The sequence below is a fragment of the Leptidea sinapis genome, chromosome 24, assembly GCF_905404315.1.
Source record: "Leptidea sinapis chromosome 24, ilLepSina1.1, whole genome shotgun sequence".
Taxonomy (NCBI): Eukaryota; Metazoa; Arthropoda; class Insecta; order Lepidoptera; family Pieridae; genus Leptidea; species Leptidea sinapis.
In genome coordinates, this window is record NC_066288.1 from 1,740,466 (window position 1) to 1,761,426 (window position 20,961).

General features: G+C 35.3%; 1 protein-coding gene across 2 annotated transcripts in view; it reads right to left on the reverse strand.

The window, feature by feature from the left end:
* LOC126971551 (condensin-2 complex subunit D3-like) overlaps window positions 1-15,214 on the reverse strand; it is a 73,338-nt gene extending 58,124 nt beyond the window's left edge. For both annotated transcript variants that reach the window (XM_050817848.1, XM_050817847.1), the window contains exons 1-9: window positions 14,332-15,214; window positions 9,648-9,808; window positions 9,241-9,360; window positions 9,019-9,162; window positions 8,441-8,531; window positions 7,222-7,355; window positions 3,894-4,079; window positions 2,772-2,918; window positions 546-698 (exon numbers count right to left, since the gene is read on the reverse strand). In XM_050817848.1, coding sequence (XP_050673805.1) covers window positions 546-698; window positions 2,772-2,918; window positions 3,894-4,079; window positions 7,222-7,355; window positions 8,441-8,531; window positions 9,019-9,162; window positions 9,241-9,360; window positions 9,648-9,808; window positions 14,332-14,974 — 1,779 coding nt within the window. In that variant the 5' untranslated portion in view covers window positions 14,975-15,214. The remainder of the gene's footprint in view (window positions 1-545; window positions 699-2,771; window positions 2,919-3,893; window positions 4,080-7,221; window positions 7,356-8,440; window positions 8,532-9,018; window positions 9,163-9,240; window positions 9,361-9,647; window positions 9,809-14,331) is intronic.
* Between the last annotated feature and the right edge of the window lie 5,747 nt (window positions 15,215-20,961).

The following is a 20,961-nucleotide window of genomic DNA, read 5'->3' on the forward strand; positions in this document are numbered from 1 at the left end:
GCAGCCCCAACAGCCGCCTAAACGCATTATTATATGTGACACGTAGAACGTTATAGGCCCCGCGCGAATGACACCCACAAGCCGCTCGAGTAAAAAGACTGGCAGAATGCTTTGAATAATAACGCTTTAACATTATTTGTGCTTCGTGCAAACCTGCGGGCGACCATATTACTTCTCACTGACAGCGCTCTACGCTCCCGCTCTATGTCATAGTCATCTCTTAAGTCATGATGTGACCTAAGTATTTGAACTTATCAACTATCTATAGCTTTTTATTTTAATTTAATTAAACTATACAGATTATATAAAATAGGTCCTGTTTAAAGTGACGTCTGACAGACTCCACATCAGTGAAATATTTCCACCAAAGTCACCTCAGTTGCAGAAGGTTAATCATGTCTCACGAAAGTTTTAATAATTAAATCCGCGTGAAGGGTCGGAGGTTACTATGTGTCCAAGATATTTAAAACACCTCAGTAAGGCTAACCTATAGTGTCACTAACGGTGCTTTCGCTAGACTGATGCGCCATCTAATGCTACTGTACCTTGGTTTCTGGATCAGAGAGCTGATGCATTGGTCCAGCTAAGAAAGCGGTGATGGTCACTTCCGATGGCTTCTGCATCGCCACATCGGATAAGGCACTGATCGCTGCGGTCCGGACTAAGATACTGGCGTCGCGACACAGCGATACTAGTGTCTGAAATAAATGACGTCCACACTGTTTGAAACAATACTAGTCTCTCTAAGAGTAATGACTCTGTATATAAAGCCGACCAATTTGTTTTTTAACTGGGACAGTATGGGAAAATTTTATTAAATATTCGTTTCTTTCGATGTCAGTTCAAAGATTTTTGATATCTATAATAGTTACGGACAAATGAAAGCTAAATGGAAGTGGGCGGGTCACGTAGCTCGTTACAAGGACGATAGATGGACTCTACGGTCATTAAGGTGGTGTGGGCCAAATGGCTCCAGATGAAGAGGTCAGCCAAGGGCCAGATGGGCAGACGAAACTGTTGGCTAAGACTAAGTTGGCACAGAACTAATGACAGAGAAGGATGGCATTCCTTGGGGGACGCTTTTACCCGAACGGCGTTAATTAAATCAAATTATAATTAAACTAATTACAAAATTGTATTTATAACTAGAAATTAGATTCATGTAAGTGTTATGAATGTAATTGAATATAATAGGTTAATAAGTTACCAATTAATATCATTTAATATGTACTTACTATGCATGAAATTTAATAAATCTTTATTATTATTATTTACTATTAATAGTTACGGAATTCACACTTAACGATTACATCCTATATAGTTTAACTAATTAACCCTTAAATTTAAAATCGTTAGTAAAAAAAATTTCTTATAAACCACATCAGATTCACGCATGGTACAGATAAAATATTGGACATAGTTGGTGTGTACAAATGATGGTCACACCAGTGACTCAAGTGGTTCTCATTAATTAATAAATACACATCATAGCTACAATAAAGTTGTGTATCATGGTACGATTTTCTTCCTTGGATAAGTAATATTTTCCGATATATATTTTTATATTTGCCGATAATACGAAGTATTCGGGTCGAGTCAGGGTTCACTACTCCATCTACATCGAATCGTTCCGACTGAAGTCATATTCGCACTGTTATTGACAAAACAAGCCGCTAAACATCAGGGGTCAGCAGATAACCCCTTGGGCACATCTACTGTTCACATGAATACTTAGTCTGACCATAAATACTGTTGCAATTAAAAATAAACAAAATATTACATTTGAATTTGAAATCTGTCATATTTACATGATTGAGTTTTCTCAATTTGGCGCCAATACATTGTACAATATTTTGCGATACTAAAATGGAGTAGGGTGATAGAGAGAACCGAATCGCTGTGATTGCATTATACAAAGGAGGTGTGGAGCCAAATGCAATTTTTAAAACTCCTATCCGAAAGCAAAAGATTTTATCTCGGGAGAACCATGTCGCGTATTTTAAAGATAACTTAGGGCTTTCAGCTTATAAGAGACGTATTGTTCATTTCTTAACTGACTGATAATTACAAAAAGAATAAGGTGGTAAAATCGAAACATATACTGAAGCACGCGGGAAGGTACGCAAAGGGAGGTCACAGAAAATTTTTGTTAACGGATGAGATTTTTTTTTAAATGGAGCAACATTTTAACAAACAAAATGACCATATTTATGCTAAAAGCTCTAAGGAAGCTTCCGAATTTGTCAACAGAGTGCAACGTGGGCATTATCCGACTTCATTCTAATACCCCACCAAACCATCACGGTTATTAGCTATGAAAGAGTGACTGAGCCATACTTTGGTGAAAAAGGTATCAAAACAATGGCACAAGTGTATCAAGATACCATTATTGAGAAGGAAGTGAAGCCCCTTAACAACACCATGTTCAATAACGAAACGAACGTGTCGGACTTCATCAGAGCTGAAGACTGGCCGTCGTCTAATCTCGATCTTTCCCGATCCGCTGGTTTATGATTTATGGTGAGTTTTAGAGAGTACAGCTTCCTCTAAACGCCATGAGTGGGATGGGAGTGAAGAATTTTCCCATGGAAAGTGTTTCGTTCATTAGAATAATTTTTATATTTTAAATTGTTTTATATTTATGTACTAAACTAACACACTATAAAAGTAATTAATGTTATTTGCAATAGCTTGCAATCGCTTGCAGTTTATGCCTTTATGACAAGACTAGGAATAATCTCGTTACGACTGGAATTTCCCAGAAGTCTTACCGTACAATATGAAGGATGAGGAATTCTTAACAACAGCTGATGAAAAACAGTTACTGCGGCCTTCCTCACGACAGCACGCTCGTCCACCGCACACCTCGAGGCCACGCTCGCGATGCTGCACTCTCCACCATTCATTCCGTTGAGTTCCTGAAACATTACATTACATTATATACTATACTTTAGTATCTTAATGAAAGATAGTCTCGAGCTATTCTATCTTTTTACTCGTCACGTCGCGGCCGATACAATATTTTTGCCGTTAGTCATCAACTTGTCCACAGCCTGGTGCAGGCTTCGTATTCTTCGTAGGCAGGTGGTCGTATTTTAGGACCCTGTATATTAATTTGAAAAGTATACAGTTCTTCTCCAACAAACTTTTATTAGGCGAAATATTGCAATTCTCCGTGCGCCTAATACGCTTTCAAATAATACTGAGCGGCAAAGACTGCCTATTCATATACAAGCAAATATAGTTTGCGCCATTGCATTTGTAACATTCACGCACGAAATACTTCTTAAATAAAAAGGTTAACCTGATCCGACACCACGACACGCCACAAGTTACGATATCATCCCCACCATCTGGATGTGAGGCGGTCCTCCACAGTGCGGTTTTCAAGCAACTTTCTTCCACGTACTACAAAGCTGTGGAATGAGTTTCCTTGTGTTTCTGTGACGAGACGACATGGGTACCTTCAAAAAATCGCGTAAACCTCCCTTTAAAGCCGGCAACGCTCCTGTGAATACTCTGGTGTTCCAAGAGAATGTGGGCGGCAGTGATCATTGAACACCACGTGACCCGTACGTTCGTTTTTTCCTAATTTTCCATAAAAAAGGTTAATTTGACAAACTAAACACGATCTAAAAATTTAATAATAATAAGGCAATAATACCAACAACAATATGCCTATCAAGGATGAGAATGAGCGACAGTGTTTTTCATATAAAATGTAATGTAAAAAAATAGCAGTTTTGCAGTTCTTATGATTTAACATAGTTTGAAATTATACATCATCTTTCCTTTAACAACTATAATTAACTATACTTATCGATAAACTGTTACTTCGAAGGTACTCTTTTTGCGTCGCGTTACCTATAACTTATATTTTCTAAACTACTCACTATTATAGCTTTCTGAACGGCTGGCAGGGGAGTGTCCAACAGCTCTATAATGATAGCGAGCGCTCGTGTCCGCAGTGTACTGGAGACATCGTTCACGCGGTCGTATATAGCACGCACTATCTGCATGTGCGGCACGCAATGGCGCCGGTGTTGAAGAATATTTGGGACGTCCTCTTCAAAGTCTTCCTAATAAATAGTAACAATTTTAACAAATCAAGGAAAACTTAGTGTCTGCTATCATCGGAGAAATTAAGTATTGGGACCATTGTTCATTATTCTTTAAAGTAATTTCATTACTTTTTTTTTATAGGCAATTGTTTGTAAAAATAGAAACCCAGCTGAGTTTTTCTGACTGTTATATTTATGCCGTTACCACATATAACGAGCGAAAGAACATTAACAAACTGATGATAAGGGGTGTGTGGCGAAGTGAGTGAAAAGACAAGGATGTTATAGCTGGCTTTCATTCGCTGTATGTGGGCAAGGCCTAGGACAAGGCACGTTCTTAAACAGTATGTAATATCAGGCCTGTATTCCAGAAGCTATGCGGTATGCTCATGTATCTGCAGGACACGCAAGACTGTTCACGTAACTAACATACATTTTATTGAAACGACTTGATTATGACGGTTTCGTAAAGGGAAACAGCACACATCTGTAGTCTTTGATGGATGTTTATTTACTACGAATACCGGGTTTGTTCTGTCGAGTTACGAATTGTTGGAACATGTATAAACTACTACTTAAAATTGAGATAAAGGGTGCATCAAAAAACAATATTTTACAGATCTAAAAAGTAATCTGACGGCGATCATGCAACAGGTCATAAGTCATAACCAGCTGAAGAGGAAACAAAATGTTTCCATTGTAAAATGTACAGCAAGTTCTCATGTAACTGTAATAAATTATATTATGAAGGTACATTTGTATAAACTAGAATGGCGACAAGGTGTACATACAATTGATATATTCTTTACAAATATAAACTTGTTTAAAAATAATCTTAATAGAACTTGCTAGTTTACGTAAAATAATTTAATGTTAAACTTAAATTTCGTCATAATGTAATTTCTGTTGTGTCCACTTATTATTTTTTACTGTATTTGGTGAATGATGTGTACAATTTTAATTGGATCTCAGGATCATAAAAATATGCTGTAATTGTTATTAGATGATAGTTTTATCTTGTTATATGTTATTGTACCTACTTGTAAATAAATAAATAAATAGCAATTATGCCACATAAGCGCATTTAGTTTACCTGTCCAACTGGCATCATAACAATACCACAAAATTGCTCGCGAAACTTAAAAAGATTAGTTTTAAAATGCATTTTTATGACACTAATCGGTTTTTTAGATACTAACGATCTAATTAAGACACTTCAAAAATACGTACTCTATCTTTATATATAAAATTATACTGTACGTGTGTTGACAATGAACTCCCTCCAAAACGGCTGGACTTCTTTTTCAAACTTAAGACGTGTTTTACAGGACAACGTCTGTCGGGTTCGCTAGTATAAGTATTTAATTTAAGTATCACATCTATTATCAATAAAATTAAGAAAGTATCAAAACCAAAATGTCATTAATTAGGTTAGTCAAAGCAGCGCAACAATAATAAATATGATTGACTGGTAAATATAAATCATATAAGTACGTACGAGTCGTAACCTACCGCTCGCCATCAATCATATAAGTACGTACGAGTCGTAACCTGCCGCTCGCCATCAATCATATAAGTACGTACGAGTCGTAACCTGCCGCTCGCCATCAATCATATAAGTACGTACGAGTCGTAACCTGCCGCTCGCCATCAATCATATAAGTACGTACGAGTCGTAACCTGCCGCTCGCCATCAATCATATAAGTACGTACGAGTCGTAACCTGCCGCTCGCCATCAATCATATAAGTACGTACGAGTCGTAACCTGCCGCTCGCCATCAATCATATAAGTACGTACGAGTCGTAACCTGCCGCTCGCCATCAATCATATAAGTACGTACGAGTCGTAACCTGCCGCTCGCCATCAATCATATAAGTACGTACGAGTCGTAACCTGCCGCTCGCCATCAATCATATAAGTACGTACGAGTCGTAACCTGCCGCTCGCCATCAATCATATAAGTACGTACGAGTCGTAACCTGCCGCTCGCCATCAATCATATAAGTACGTACGAGTCGTAACCTGCCGCTCGCCATCAATCATATAAGTACGTACGTGTCGTAACCTGCCGCTCGCCATCAATCATATAAGTACGTACGAGTCGTAACCTGCCGCTCGCCATCAATCATATAAGTACGTACGAGTCGTAACCTGCCGCTCGCCATCAATCATATAAGTACGTACGAGTCGTAACCTGCCGCTCGCCATCAATCATATAAGTACGTACGAGTCGTAACCTGCCGCTCGCCATCAATCATATAAGTACGTACGAGTCGTAACCTGCCGCTCGCCATCAATCATATAAGTACGTACGAGTCGTAACCTGCCGCTCGCCATCAATCATATAAGTACGTACGAGTCGTAACCTGCCGCTCGCCATCAATCATATAAGTACGTACGAGTCGTAACCTGCCGCTCGCCATCAATCATATAAGTACGTACGAGTCGTAACCTGCCGCTCGCCATCAATCATATAAGTACGTACGAGTCGTAACCTGCCGCTCGCCATCAATCATATAAGTACGTACGAGTCGTAACCTGCCGCTCGCCATCAATCATATAAGTACGTACGAGTCGTAACCTGCCGCTCGCCATCAATCATATAAGTACGTACGAGTCGTAACCTGCCGCTCGCCATCAATCATATAAGTACGTACGAGTCGTAACCTGCCGCTCGCCATCAATCATATAAGTACGTACGAGTCGTAACCTGCCGCTCGCCATCAATCATATAAGTACGTACGAGTCGTAACCTGCCGCTCGCCATCAATCATATCCGATTTCGCGGTCTGGAATAAGGCGGCGCTCAATCACTAAACAGATTTTCTAGAGATACTTGATCTAAGAAACTTTCTGGAATACGGGCCTTGGACCTAAAGGACGTCACTTCGAGTTCTTAAACGACTCGGTGATTTGTAGAGATGTTATGTTATAGTTTATCTTATACAACATCTTTCATAAATGTTTATTGTCAGTATTCAAACCTACCTCTTTAAACATACCAACACCGCACTACATGCCACAAACTCAAGCAGCATTTCACCATCCGATCCGTGTTTATGCGTTCATCGAGTGAGGTTTTTGATCTTATTTATGGATAAAATACCCTTGAGTAAATATGGAAGACAAGAAAAGATCTTAAATAAAAAAAAACTTGCATTATCTATAATTAATTCTGGCACAATATCGGGGCTTTCACCCTCTGAGTCTGTCAAGTTAACTGAAGTCTTGTTACTACTGTCCAGTCCACTGTCAGTAGCATCTCCATTTTGGCTGCTCCTTTCCTCCGAACCTACAAAAAAAGTAAATAAGTAATACATCCCTGTCTCAAGTTGTTGAGTCAAACAGTTGATACAAGCTCTCTTGTTTTTGATAGTTGGTACTGATGGTAGAATATTGCGACCACGTTCATAAATTTTATATTATCTATTTTTAATCTCTTCTCAAAAGAACCCTAATTTTATTGAGGTATCTCAAACCAATTCCACACATACTACGAAGAGCTCTACCTGCGGCATTCTATCATGAAAAGTGTAGTCACGTACTGATGGAAGTCCCTAAAATAGATAAACGCTTACATCTGGTTAACTGCAGGCAGATATAACCTTTCTTCTGTAAAAAAATCATGTAGAGGATCGACTAGGACTATCACCAGCTTTTAGCATACCTAGGTTTCTAGATGATCACCAACCTACACCATGACCGAACTTTTTTTTATTTTAACTTCCATTCATGGAATTCATAATTCATGGAAGTGTTTCAATCTCCTTTGTTATGTTTTAAAATGATAACTCATGGGGGATTTTTTAAGTTTTCAGTTTTATTTTTGTAATTAATCCCAGAAGTGAGAGTTATCACTTTAAATCATAACAAATTATTAGAAACTTCAACATAATACACATTGATACATTTACAACGATTTATAAGGTAACATTATTTACAATTCTAATGTTTACACCCATAAGAGAAATGCACAGCATTGACCAATAATAAATCAAAGTTAGTGTTTTATAACTAAGCACAAATTAAAGGATCAAGTACAAATATAATTATCATCCTTACTATCTGATACGGCAGATATATGTATATTATATGATGTATGGCACTTCCCAAACATCTGATCTTTCTCCCACGTTTAAATCTGTGGAGTAAAATACTTTGCGCTATGTTTTCAGATCGATTAAAGACAGGCAATGCTCTTGTGATTCTTCTGGTTTTGGAAGTTAATATGAGTAGTGGTGATCACTTACCATCAGGTGACCCGTACCATACTCTTTTATCATATTTATTACATAAGATAAAAATTCCATTGCATAGGAACCAAGACACCACCATGAACAGATCGACGAACTTTCCCACAAAAATTATGGAACTCACCAATGGTATCAGTAGATATTTTCCGAGGTGTTTCAGCTCCAGATTCATTTGTTTCTTCAGGGTCATATGGTAATAGTTTAAACAAAACTTCCTACAACATTATAAACAGCTTATACACGGGCACACATTGGACACAATATGATATGTTGATAGAATAAATTATTTTTCAGACTCAGTCATCAGCAGACAAATATAGATCTTATTTGTTAGTAGGTGAACCTGCCCTACATATTTGTAGGTATTAATATAAGTTAAACAGCTATAATTCTAATTCAAATTGAAATAATTCACTGAAAATGAAATGGAAAATAATGTACCATGTATGCCTCACGCCTGTACAATGTAGTCCATTGAGCATGGTAATGACCATGCTCAATGGATCATTGAACCTGAGCACTAAACATGCAAAAATCAAAATTGAGTTTAACTAGCCAAGGGCTAGTTAAACTCAATTTTGGGCTGGGCGATGTAGTGTGCAATTGCGGTGATCGTGGTATGGTTCATACCTAATCATGTTAATCTATTGTTTTACTGAGTCTATTAAGAACAAATTGAATTACGTGCAATTAGATACTTACCAAAGCAATTTGACGATGTGGCACTTTTGTTGATGAATTTAACCTGATCATCCAACGGACATAACTTCTAAAGGACCTTTGAGGCAAAAGGCTCATCAATCCAACAGTTAAGTTCACTCGTGTCATTCTCACTTCTGCCTTTTCCTGAAAATAAGAATTTCCATTAGATAAATACACAAATAAATTTTTAAAATAGATTTCTTCCATAAATGCAGATCTTACCGAACCATCCAAACGGTATGCTAAATGCTGCAAAAGTGTCAAAAAGCTTGGTAGAGCAATTTGAGCATACTTCTTTAGAATTAATCCTGTATATGTCACAAAGGATGCTCTCACTATATTCTAAAAGATTAAGAACACTAATTAAGTAATTATTTTTAGTTTTAAACAATAAATTGGTAATATTATGTTGAAGCTTAGTGATATGGAAAGATCGTACATTACAAGTAAGTGTCTCAGTAAACAAATACATATTATTTATTATTATTATTATCATAATTCATTCTATACAGTGGTTTTTTCTCTTCCATGAACATCCAAGCTGTGAATGAATACTTCATTATTTTCACCATTTCATTTTTTCCATTTCACCCTGATTCTATAAACTCTGACAGCAAAATCGTACTCACATTTGCTTGTCTGTAATCCAAAGAAGCTGCTACAAGTTTCTGCAACAGGCATTTGAATAGTAGCTTTATGGCCATTGGATTTGGTTGACCATTTGAGCTGCATAATAACATATCAATCACTTCATAAATTACTCTTGTAACATTTGCGAGCGCCACTTTGTCTAAAAATAATTTTATTCATAAATTATGTTTATTTATTGTGTATTGAGGAGAAGGCCATTACAACAGAACCTGGCTCTCTTAAAATTTGGAGAAAGTATGTTGATGATGTTTTTGCCAAAGTTAAAAGAGGATGAAATCAGGTAGAAATATATCTAACTTATAATGTCAAGAAAACACACCTCAATACCTTACATAAAAATATAAAATTTACTTGCGAATAGGAGGACAAAGGGAGATTGGCATTCTTGGATGTCACACTAGAAACTCGCCCTAACGGCAATGATAAGCCATGGTTTTTATACAAAACCCACTCACACTTACACTGATACCATCATGGCGCCTTTCATCACTATCTTGTACATCTAGTGTCAGTGGCTTTACAGAAGGTTTACAAAACATGTATATGAGCTTTGTGATGGTGATCATTTGAAGGAACTAGAGCACATTAATAGATTACTTCAGCAAAACTGCTTTAACAAGTGTAATGGCAAGTGGCATTTCCACAATACATGAAAGGAGTATTCATTAATAAAATAGGTGTGATATCCTATATCATATTAGTGACTAGTAGGCAACCATTTTAAACCCCTTAAAAAATGGTTGCCTACCTATGTTTGCCAAGACAGTAATCATTATACCATACCAGTGCCCTGGGATCTATAAAGTTGACCACAGCTGCGGCAGCTCCTATATCAGACAAATGAAAAGAGCTATTCCTATTATTATTATTATTATATTTACTATGTGTCTAAGAAATTCCTTTTTTAATTGAGCCTACCTTATACTCTAAAGATTTTAAATATTCGCTCAGCTGGTGGTCTTCTTGCGTACCTCACCCATAAATGGGCGCAAGCGGTTGAGTTGAAGTAGAAGTCGAGGCGTTGGCAGTGAGTTTGAACATAGCGAAGGCCTTTGATCGGGTGTGGCATAAAGCGCTTATAGCGAAACTGCCATCCTATGGGCTTCCCGAGAAGTTGTGCAAATGGGTCACTAGCTTTTTGGCTGATCGGAGCATCAAGGTTGTTATCAACGATGCATGCTCCGACTTAAAACCCATAAACTCTGGTGTCGATATATCGAGCGACGTTCATTTCCGTGGTCACTTGGAAGAGAAGGCCAAAATGGCCTCTAAAAAGCTCAGTACTCAGTAAGGCGAGACAGTACTTCACTAAAAGCCACCGCCTGCAACTTTATAAGGCGAAAATTCGGCTTCACATGGAGTACTGTTCTCACCTCTGGGCGGGTGCTCCCCAGTACCAGCTTCTTCCATTTGACCGCATACAACGAAGAGCGGCTCGAATCATCGACGATCAAGTCATCTCCGATTGGCTTGATTCTCTAGCATTGCGTAGAGATGTGGGTTCTCTCTGCATCTTCTACCGCATTTATCACGGGGAGTGCTCAGAGGAGCTGTTCGGGTTGATTCCAGCGGCCGAATTCCACCATCGGACATTACGTGCAAAGTACCATCCGCATCACGTAGACGTCTGGCATTCCACAACCGCGCGTTTTCTTCGAAATTTCTTGCCTCGCACAGCCACTTTGTGGAATCAACTACCGGCAGCGGTCTTCCCGAACAGATACGACTTAGGGACCTTCAAGAAAAAAGCATACTCCCACCTAAAAGGCCGGCAACGCATTTCTTGACACACCTGTTGTTGCCGATGTCCATGGGCGGTTGCCTCACCTCTCCCCATCCCGTGAGCCTCTTGCCCGTTTGCCCCCTCTCATATAAAAAAAAAAAGATAGACTGACGAAAATGGCGCGACGTCGAGCATAAGGTAAGTTTATTCCTAAATTATCTACATAATCATTTTAGTTCTCATGTCATTGTTTATATAATTATTTTAATAAAGATTTGAATAGTTGATTCTGGTAATAATTTGAGTGATTGCTTCTATAACAACCAATTTATACAACAATTAATTGTTATGTGCATTTTTTAGACATTGGGTCTTATCACAAAATATACTATTGAAAAACATATACTCAGTTTTCCTTACAGATGAAGAAATTTTGGAGTTTTTAAATGAATCGGACTATGGAGATTAAGGTTTCGAAGACAATGGAACGGATGATGAATATGTGCCTGTTGACGAATGTGATTTTGTCTGATGAATCAACAACAGTTGAACCAGAATGGACTGGTAAAGATTTTGAGCCAACACTTCCACAGCTTTCTGAGCCGTCATACATGCCAATACACACGAAAACTTTAGATTATTTGCAGTATTTTCAACAATACATTGAGGACTACCTGATTGCTGTGACAGTAAATAATACTAACCAAAATTATGTTTTTCGTACTGGAAAGGCATTACAATTCGTTGAAAAAGAATGCAAAATATTTATTGGACTCATTATGATATCTTGCATAAATTATCCATGTGTACAAATATATTAGGAACAAAAATGGTGTATTCAAATAGTAGCAAACAGTATATCACGCAATAGATTCATATTGAGAACTTCGCTGAAGTTGGTGTTTGACTCAGATATAAATGAAGAACTAAGTATTATATATAATTAAGAAGAAAACCTTTATTTTATTAAACAATTTTTCTATAAATTGATAGTGTTTAATTTAATCCTAAACATAAAATTAATAAGCATACAGACCCAACATGCATTTTTTTGCACAAAACATAGCCTAACTAGGCCTAGCCCAAATTGTCCTCTAAAAACATAGCAATAAGGTAAAAATAGGTCTTTTAAAAAAATAGTAATCGTTTTCAAAATATGGACATAAACATGTCTGGGTCTGACAGCAAATATTCCTTTTGTACAAAATTTTGTAGTTTGGGTTTAAATCACTACCTACTTCTGAAAAGTCTGGGTCTCAGGAGGTTATTCATAATGGTCCCCTAACTTTAAACAGCCGCTAAGGAGTGTTTTTTCTCATTCTGACTTGGGTCAATAGAAGAAGACAGAGTGAGAATTAGCAATGCTTTAAGTTAGCAGACTATCATAAATAAGGGGGAAAATGTTTAAGATTATATATTTATCTTATATCCTTAATAATAAAATTCATAATACATACTCAGTTATAAATAAATATACCTATAGTAATAAGATTGTTCATGTGATAACTACTCAAACGTCCGGGCAACTAGAGCGGCTTTTTTCTTTAGACAGTCAAACGTCCAGGCAACCAGAGTGGCCCAGTCGACTTGCGTATTTATTTTGTGTTATAATCTGTAGTATGAATGAATTAGCTTGTCAAATACGATTTTTAAGACTCTATGGTAAGTAATGGTAATAGGCTTATCTTTAAATATCAAGTATCCGAGCAAAAATTAAAAGAAATAATTAATTGAAAATCGGTTTGCGGGGGGAATTGTCATTTGTTTATTTTTGTAGTGTCAAGTGTTTTGTTATTGTTTTGTTTATCATGTAAGTGTAATATTTTAATTACGTATTATATTTGTTTTATATATGAAATTAATCCTCATGATATCTAGTTTCCGATTTTATCTACAAATTACATATAAAATTCTGCTTACGACATTAAATCGACAAGTTATAACAGTATGATCGATACTACTTTATCGATTTGGTTTAAATATCAAATTTTTATTGTAATCCAATTAATTAACACTAAATCATTGCTTGTAATAGGGACAAAATATCATAAATATAATGTTTATAATATTCAACAATCTGGATGTATTGAGACAACCAAGTATTTTACGTTTTACTTGTGCATTCCGCAGATAAATTGTAGGTATATACTAAGAATGGGTGCTTTATTTTAGTTTAATGCAACAATCCCGTAAGTCGAAGTAATGACATATTAATATCAAAAAATAGGTTATATAGTCTATTTCAATAATAATCAAGTTTTATTAATGTGTGCGCTAATCTTTTACATAAAAACTTAATATAATGAAAATGTTATCACATTTCTACCTATAATCTCGAGCTTTAACCTTTTATTTATATATAACTTGGGTTCAAAAACATAATTTATGATTTTACACGTTGATTTTCTATACTTTTAACTACGTGAATGTATTTTTTATATAGCCATAGGTAGAGTCGTTATGTAATTATATCGCTTTTAATAATGATGAATCTCGCGCTCGCTGTCGGATAATCTTAATCGCGTCATCGGACGTTTCGCTACCTGCCAGCTGTCATTAATCGGACGTTGCAATAGATAAGATACTATCATTAATAAACTGTGGAAAATGGTCTTGACAAGTTCTTAATTACTTGAACAACTAGTTATTAAGTAACACTGTTTGTATGATTGTTTGTAAATAAAATAAAATATTTATTGAAATGAGACAAAATGAAAATATAACCTTTTAAACATATATGTTTTTAAATGTTAATCAAATGTGAACAATAAGAATAGGTATTAATAATTATATGGAAATTATAGTATTCCATAAATCTTGCTTATGCTAAAACTATGGAAAGTGGCAGAATTCAATAAAATATAGCATAAATTCAACAATTTCAGTTTGAGACAATAGTTAGGTCTTTATAATATTATGGTTGTAGAATATTTACTTACCAACATTAAACTTATAAAGTATAGCACCACCAGTTATATCTACTAGGTTTTGAAGAATTTCTTCAAAGTTCACCTCACCCGGATTTAAGTCCAATTTTTGGACAACATTTCTCAAATCATTAACAAAACCACTCAGGTTTTTTATAATTAAATTTACTTCGTTCAAAAGTCGCATTCCCATAAAGCAGGTACCTTCAAGGTCACATACTGCCTTTGGAAATTTTAGACAGGAAAGGGAATGTGTAAACAGTTGAGAATGGTAAACATGGTAAGTTTGTCCCGGAATCACTAGGAGCTTATAATATAGACGTGAGGCCCATAGAGCATTATTTCTGCTATCAGAAATCAATATGTTTTTGTTCCCATCATTAATGTAAAATCCAATTAGGGCTGACAATCTTTGATGTTTTATTTCTGTAGATATTCTTGTCAATGTGTCAGAATCTCTGTTAACCAAATCTTCAATTAGATTCACAATATTTTCAAAAATTATACGGACATCATCTTCATTGGATTCAATGGCACTTTCGTATTCTGGCGGCAAATCCCCAAACTCCATAAATTCGGAATCATACACAGATTGCACCCACTCATCATTGAGGCTGTCTAGGTGCAGTTTTTCTATTTCTTCAAAAACTTGCATTTTAATATGGTTTGGTAACAAAAAACAAAGAAAGTAATGTACGCATTACTACGTACGCGTGCAAATCTTATTAAATAAAAACGACCATTTTTATTTTACTGTGAGACAAAAATTTATTAAAATAGGTACTAAACAAAACGACATACTGTTTTATTAAAAATTAAATAAATACTAAAATGAAATAGAAAATGTAAATTGTAAAAATTCATGTTACAATACTTTCCTAATGTGTATTAGACATTTATGTTCGGCTCTCAACAGCAGGACGCTACAGGAGCTTTTTTTTTGGGATTTTATGACCTGGTAACTAAGACCTTTAAGTCAAGTCTTTTTTATTATCTAAATAATATGTATACTTTTCATTTCACAGTTCACTTATCACTTCACTTTATATTATATTGTTAGATTTGTATTCTTAATATATTAGTATAATGGTTTATAACTTCTTTTGTCTCTTAACAAATGATGAAGTGGAGGCGGGCGGGATGAAGAATCACATAAAATTTTTGAATTACTGATTTCACTAGCCAGTTGTGCTGGCTAGTGAAGTCTGTCAATCAGAAATGTTTGGCAGTCGAAAATAAGGTGTTTCACAGTTCCTTCATTTGAATTGCAATGTGGGCAAATTTTATTCTCAACAATACCCAATCTTGCAAGGTGTGACGGTGCAGTATTATGGCCAAAACGCAATCTATTTATCGTGGTAATAAAATCTCTGTTGTTGTCCTTCAATTGATTGTACCAGGGTCTGACAGGTATGTTTTCTTGTATGCGGCCATACCATTTTCCTTTATTATCTTGCTCTGTCTTCCACATGTCTAACCATAACTTTTAAATTTCTTGGTCAATATATTGGAGAAAATCAGTCATAGGAATCTCTATAACATTTTTAACATCAACTGAATTACTACCTTCATATGCACTCTTATCAGCCATTTCGTTACCTGTTATACTTTTGTGTGATGGCACCCATAGAAAGGCCATTTGAAGATGCTCAAGGTGGTATTTATGTATTATTACTTTTATAAAAAAGAGGATATAGTTAGACTTAAAATTAACTGTAAGATTAGTTAAACCTTTTATTAAGCTTAAAGAATCTGTTACTATTAAAAAGTTCTTAAAGTTGTGAATTTCGCGTATTCTTATTAATGCCTGATAAACTGCATATGATTCTGCTGAAAAATTGAGCATGATTGGTTTAAAACAAAATTTTTACAAAATTTGGTTTGTGGATCGTATAGAGCAGAGCTGCCTGTTTTTAGTAAAATTTTTGAGAAACTTTTGCTTCAGCAGCTACAAATGAATTTTTTGTAAATTATTGAAAATAAATCAATTTGGTTTCACTAGGGGTTTATCAACAATTAATGCGGGTACTAGACTCATTAAACACATCTTTAACGCCTGGAAAGAGTCACAGGATGCGTTGGGTATTTTTTGTGATTTGTCCAAAGCATTTGACTGCGTCCACCATGAAACTTTAATCCTAAAACTAAAGCATTATGGAGTAAAAAATAGAGCCCTTAATCTGTTAAAATCATATTTAAGCGAAAGAGTTCAGATAGTCGATGTAAATGGCAAACGGTCTTCGGGTATAAATGTGGGAATAGGTGTTCCGCAGGGTTCTATTTTCGGCCCTTTCTTGTTTCTTATATATATTAACGGTCTACCGTTTGTGGCAGATGATAGCCATGAGATTGTATTGTTTGCTGATGATACTTCACTTATTTTTAAAGTGAAGCGACGTGTAGATATTGATGACGACGTAAACAATGCACTCTCAAAGATAGTGCGTTGGTTTGAAACGAATAATCTGCACTTAAACAGTAAAAAAAAAACAAGTGTTTACGGTTTATTACACCAAACAGAGCAGAGGTACAAACCAACGTAATTATAATAGACCAGAAATTGGAACTTGGGGACACTACGGTCTTTTTGGGTATCACGTTAGATAAAAAGCTTCAGTGGGGTCCACATATTGCCCAACTAGCAGATAGAATCAGTTCTGCAGCATATGCTGTTAGAAAGATTAGTGAGTACACTAATGTTGCGACCGCTAGATTGGTTTTGTCACTTCAGTTATTTTCACAGCATCATGACGTACGGTATTTTACTGTGGGGTCATGCTGCTGACATTGACATAGTGTTTGCTCTGCAAAAGAGAGCTGTTCGTGCTATATACCAGCTTGGTTATAGACAGTCAAGATTGCTTGTAACTAATTCTAGTAGGCTTCATAAGATACAATATAATATGTTTAAGGGTAAATGTATACACTTTTATAATAAAGTCCCAGCCACTGTTCAGTCATTATCTATAAATAAATTTAAATGTTAAAAAAAATGCCTTTGTCGTAAATCCTATTACTCCACAGCTGAATATCTAAGTGATCGGACAGCATGGGACTAGATTATGATTATTTTATAGCAATACCAAAAAATGTACAATATTGTATATTTTTATTAAAAAGAGCGCAAAAAAAGAATGCTGGGAGAGTTTCTTGCGCCGCTTCTTCTCTCTCAGAGCGCCATTTGCTTCCGAAGCGGTAGTAGTATCTAGTATATTAGAAATGACATCAAAAAGAATTCAAAAGGAATCAATTTTGAGAAAATAAATGCCTTTTATGCCTTTTTATGTACATAGTCACTCCCTTTACTTCCATCAGTATACATAACATAGTATGTTTTATTATTACTTAAAAATTGTAGCATATCTAAATTGTTGTTTATTATGTTTTTGATTTCTTTTCGTTTTCGTGTCGCGTTACTAGAAATACAAACAGATGACAATTCTACCTGGTCATTTATCCAAGCATATGCTCCCACAGAAATGTACACAAACGAAGACATTGACCTGTACAATCTGCTCTAGACTATACCCCCACAAATATGTCATTTTACTCGGCGATTTTAACGCAAGAATAGGAAAAGCTCAAAAAATGAAAGAAAGTACATAGGGAAATACGCACATGGAAAACGAAGTCCACACGGCCAGAGATTAATCGAATTTGCACTCGAAAACAATTATTATACTATAAACAGTATATTTCCATGCAAACCACATAAAATTGGACATGGCAATCCCCAAACGGTCAGCAATGTACTGAGATAGACTATATCCTTTCGAACCGACCATCATGTATTACTTAATTTGATATAATTAAAAACTTAAACTTTAATACTGATCATAGGATGATACGATGCGAATTATCCTTAGAGTCAAAACCAAAAAGAAGAAAAATAAAATCCGTTGACTATACTAAACAACTACCGAATCTCTCAGAAGATGCTGCTAGCTATTGAAAAAAGAAATTTATGGGAGCCGTACATACATCTACAAGTACAAACCCAATACGACAATTTACAAATACAATTACAAGAGTTTTTGAATCGTTTGTCACGAAAAGAGAATTAGAGGAATGTATACATCAATGAGGAAACAAGACTTCTTTTACAACAGAGAGAAAAATTATACAAAGAAAAAAGAGCAACAGTAAAATCTGAAATAATAAGACTAAGTAAAAAAATCAATAGAAATATTACACAAGAAAAAAATAAAGCGACAAAATACTTTCGAAAAATTTATAAGTAAAACAGGGGCTGTACGGAAAGCTTATAAATATCTTTACGGTAAGTCCCAATGGGTAGGAGAGCTTAAAAATAAAGAAGGAATCATAAAACCTAGACGTCCTGAGATCATAAATGAAGCAACAGAATTTTACAAAAATCTTTATAGCATTGAAAGTAACGCCTGCTCTTGTCGTTGTTTAATACCAATTAATTACAATTACCAATATCAATAACATTAATACACAGACACCAAATATTCTTAAATCTGAAATCGAACATGTAATAAAATCCCAAAAAAACGACAAGACCCCCGGAAGTGACAACATTATGAATGAAGTGCTAAAATCACTATCTACCCCGCTCTTAAAACCTCTACAAGAATTGTTTCATAATATCCTTAGAGAAGAAGTTACACCAGAACAATGGTCAAAGTCCACCATCATACTGCTACATAAAAAAGGAGATCGAAGTGACCTAAGTAATTATAGGCCAATTAGTGTTATGACAAAATTATATAAAATACTAGTTGACCCGACAGACGTTATTCTAGTGTATAATAAATAAAATAAGGTTTTTTATTAATTTGTCAAAAATATATCATAACATCAGGAATTATTTCGTAAAATATGCTCCCTGTTGTTGTTATGAAATTGTTTCACAGCAGAACTGTCAAACCGTGCGTCAATAAATTCTCTCATAGGAAATGTATATAGAAATATGTCCATACAAAACAAATATCGGACGACGTGGGACACATCAAAGGAAAAACAAATTGTTGTTTTTATTTAATTCCGAACACTTTCATATTTATTCACCTTTTAAGACTTCTCTGGACTTCCACAAATAATTCAAGACCAAAATTAGCCAAATTGGTCCAGCTGTTCTCGAGTTTTAGCGAGACTAACGAACAGCAATTCATTTTTATATATATAGATTTTCAAAAATAATATTTAACAGAATTACGAACAGCTTAGAGGAAAACAAACCACGCGAGCAAGCGGTTTTCCGCAAAAGGTTCTCTATAACAGATCACATACAATCTATAACACAACTAATAGAAAAAGTAAAAAAATATAGGAAAACATTATTGTATATGTATTTTATAGATTATAAGAAAGCTTTCGATTCTCTTTATTTTGAATACGAAATACATAACTATATTAAATAACATATATTCGAAATGTTGCGCCAAAGTAAGATTAGAACGCGAAGGTACGGAATTCCCGATTCAAAGAGGAGTCAGACAAGGTGATCCACTATCTCCAAAATTATTTTCAGCGGTATTAGAATCTGTTTTCAGGTCTCTAGATTGGCAAACGAAAGGAATAAAGGTAGATGGTGAATTACTCAACCACTTGCGTTTCGCGGATGACATCGTAGTATTTACGGAAAGTTCGACAGACCTAGAGATCATGGTCAATGAACTCGCAATAGCAAGTCAAAAGGTCGGACTGTCATTGAACACAAAGAAAACTAAAGTTTTGACTAACGGAGCACCCCGAAACATAATTGTAGCAAATGAAACAATCGAATATGTTAAAGAATACGTTTACTTAGGACAACTAATGTCATTTGAAAATAATGCAGAGAAGGAAACACACCGACGGATAACTTTCGCCTGGAGAAAGTATTGGGGGTTAAAAGAAATAATGAAAAATAATACAATAAATATAAATATTAAAAAGAGACTCTTTGAAGTAGCAGTAGTACCGTGTCTAAAATATGGTTGCCAGACATGGTCATTAAGGCAAGAGGACGAAAAGAAAATTTCTGTATGTCAGCGAAAAATGGAAATGGAAAAAATTAGTAATGGAAAAATAAGAAGAATAGTAGAAGCACAGAAAAGAATAAGGCTCCTTAAATGGCACTGGGCAGGACATATTTGTATGATGGACAGTAATAGATGGACGAAGCGCTTAACAGAGTGGGTACCACGAGAGGAAAAAAGGAGAAAAGGGAGACCACGTAAGAGATTTATAGTCATCGTCAACAACAGATGTGGATCCCATTGGATGCGGACGGCGCGAGTAAGAGATGTTTGGAAGGATTTAGGAGAAGCCTACGCTACAGAAGCGACTACTACTTTTAAACACTAATAAAATTAAACTAGTATAATAACCTATTAAATTAATTAAATACCATATATGTATATAGTTCAAACTAGAGTAAGATGTAAAAAAATTGTTGTAGTAGAAAAATAAAGGCTATTTTTATTTTTTATTATTAGATTTATAGTTTGGAGTTTGCTCAATGAGATCCACTGCAATTTACACAGCAGATTTCATTAGGTTTATTACATTATTTTAATAAGTGATCACCTCCACATATTGAACATCTTTGTTTACTGTTACAAATTTTGGCGGAACGGTTAACTTAAAACATTGCTGTAATGGTGGAATATATTCAAATACCCTATATGAAAA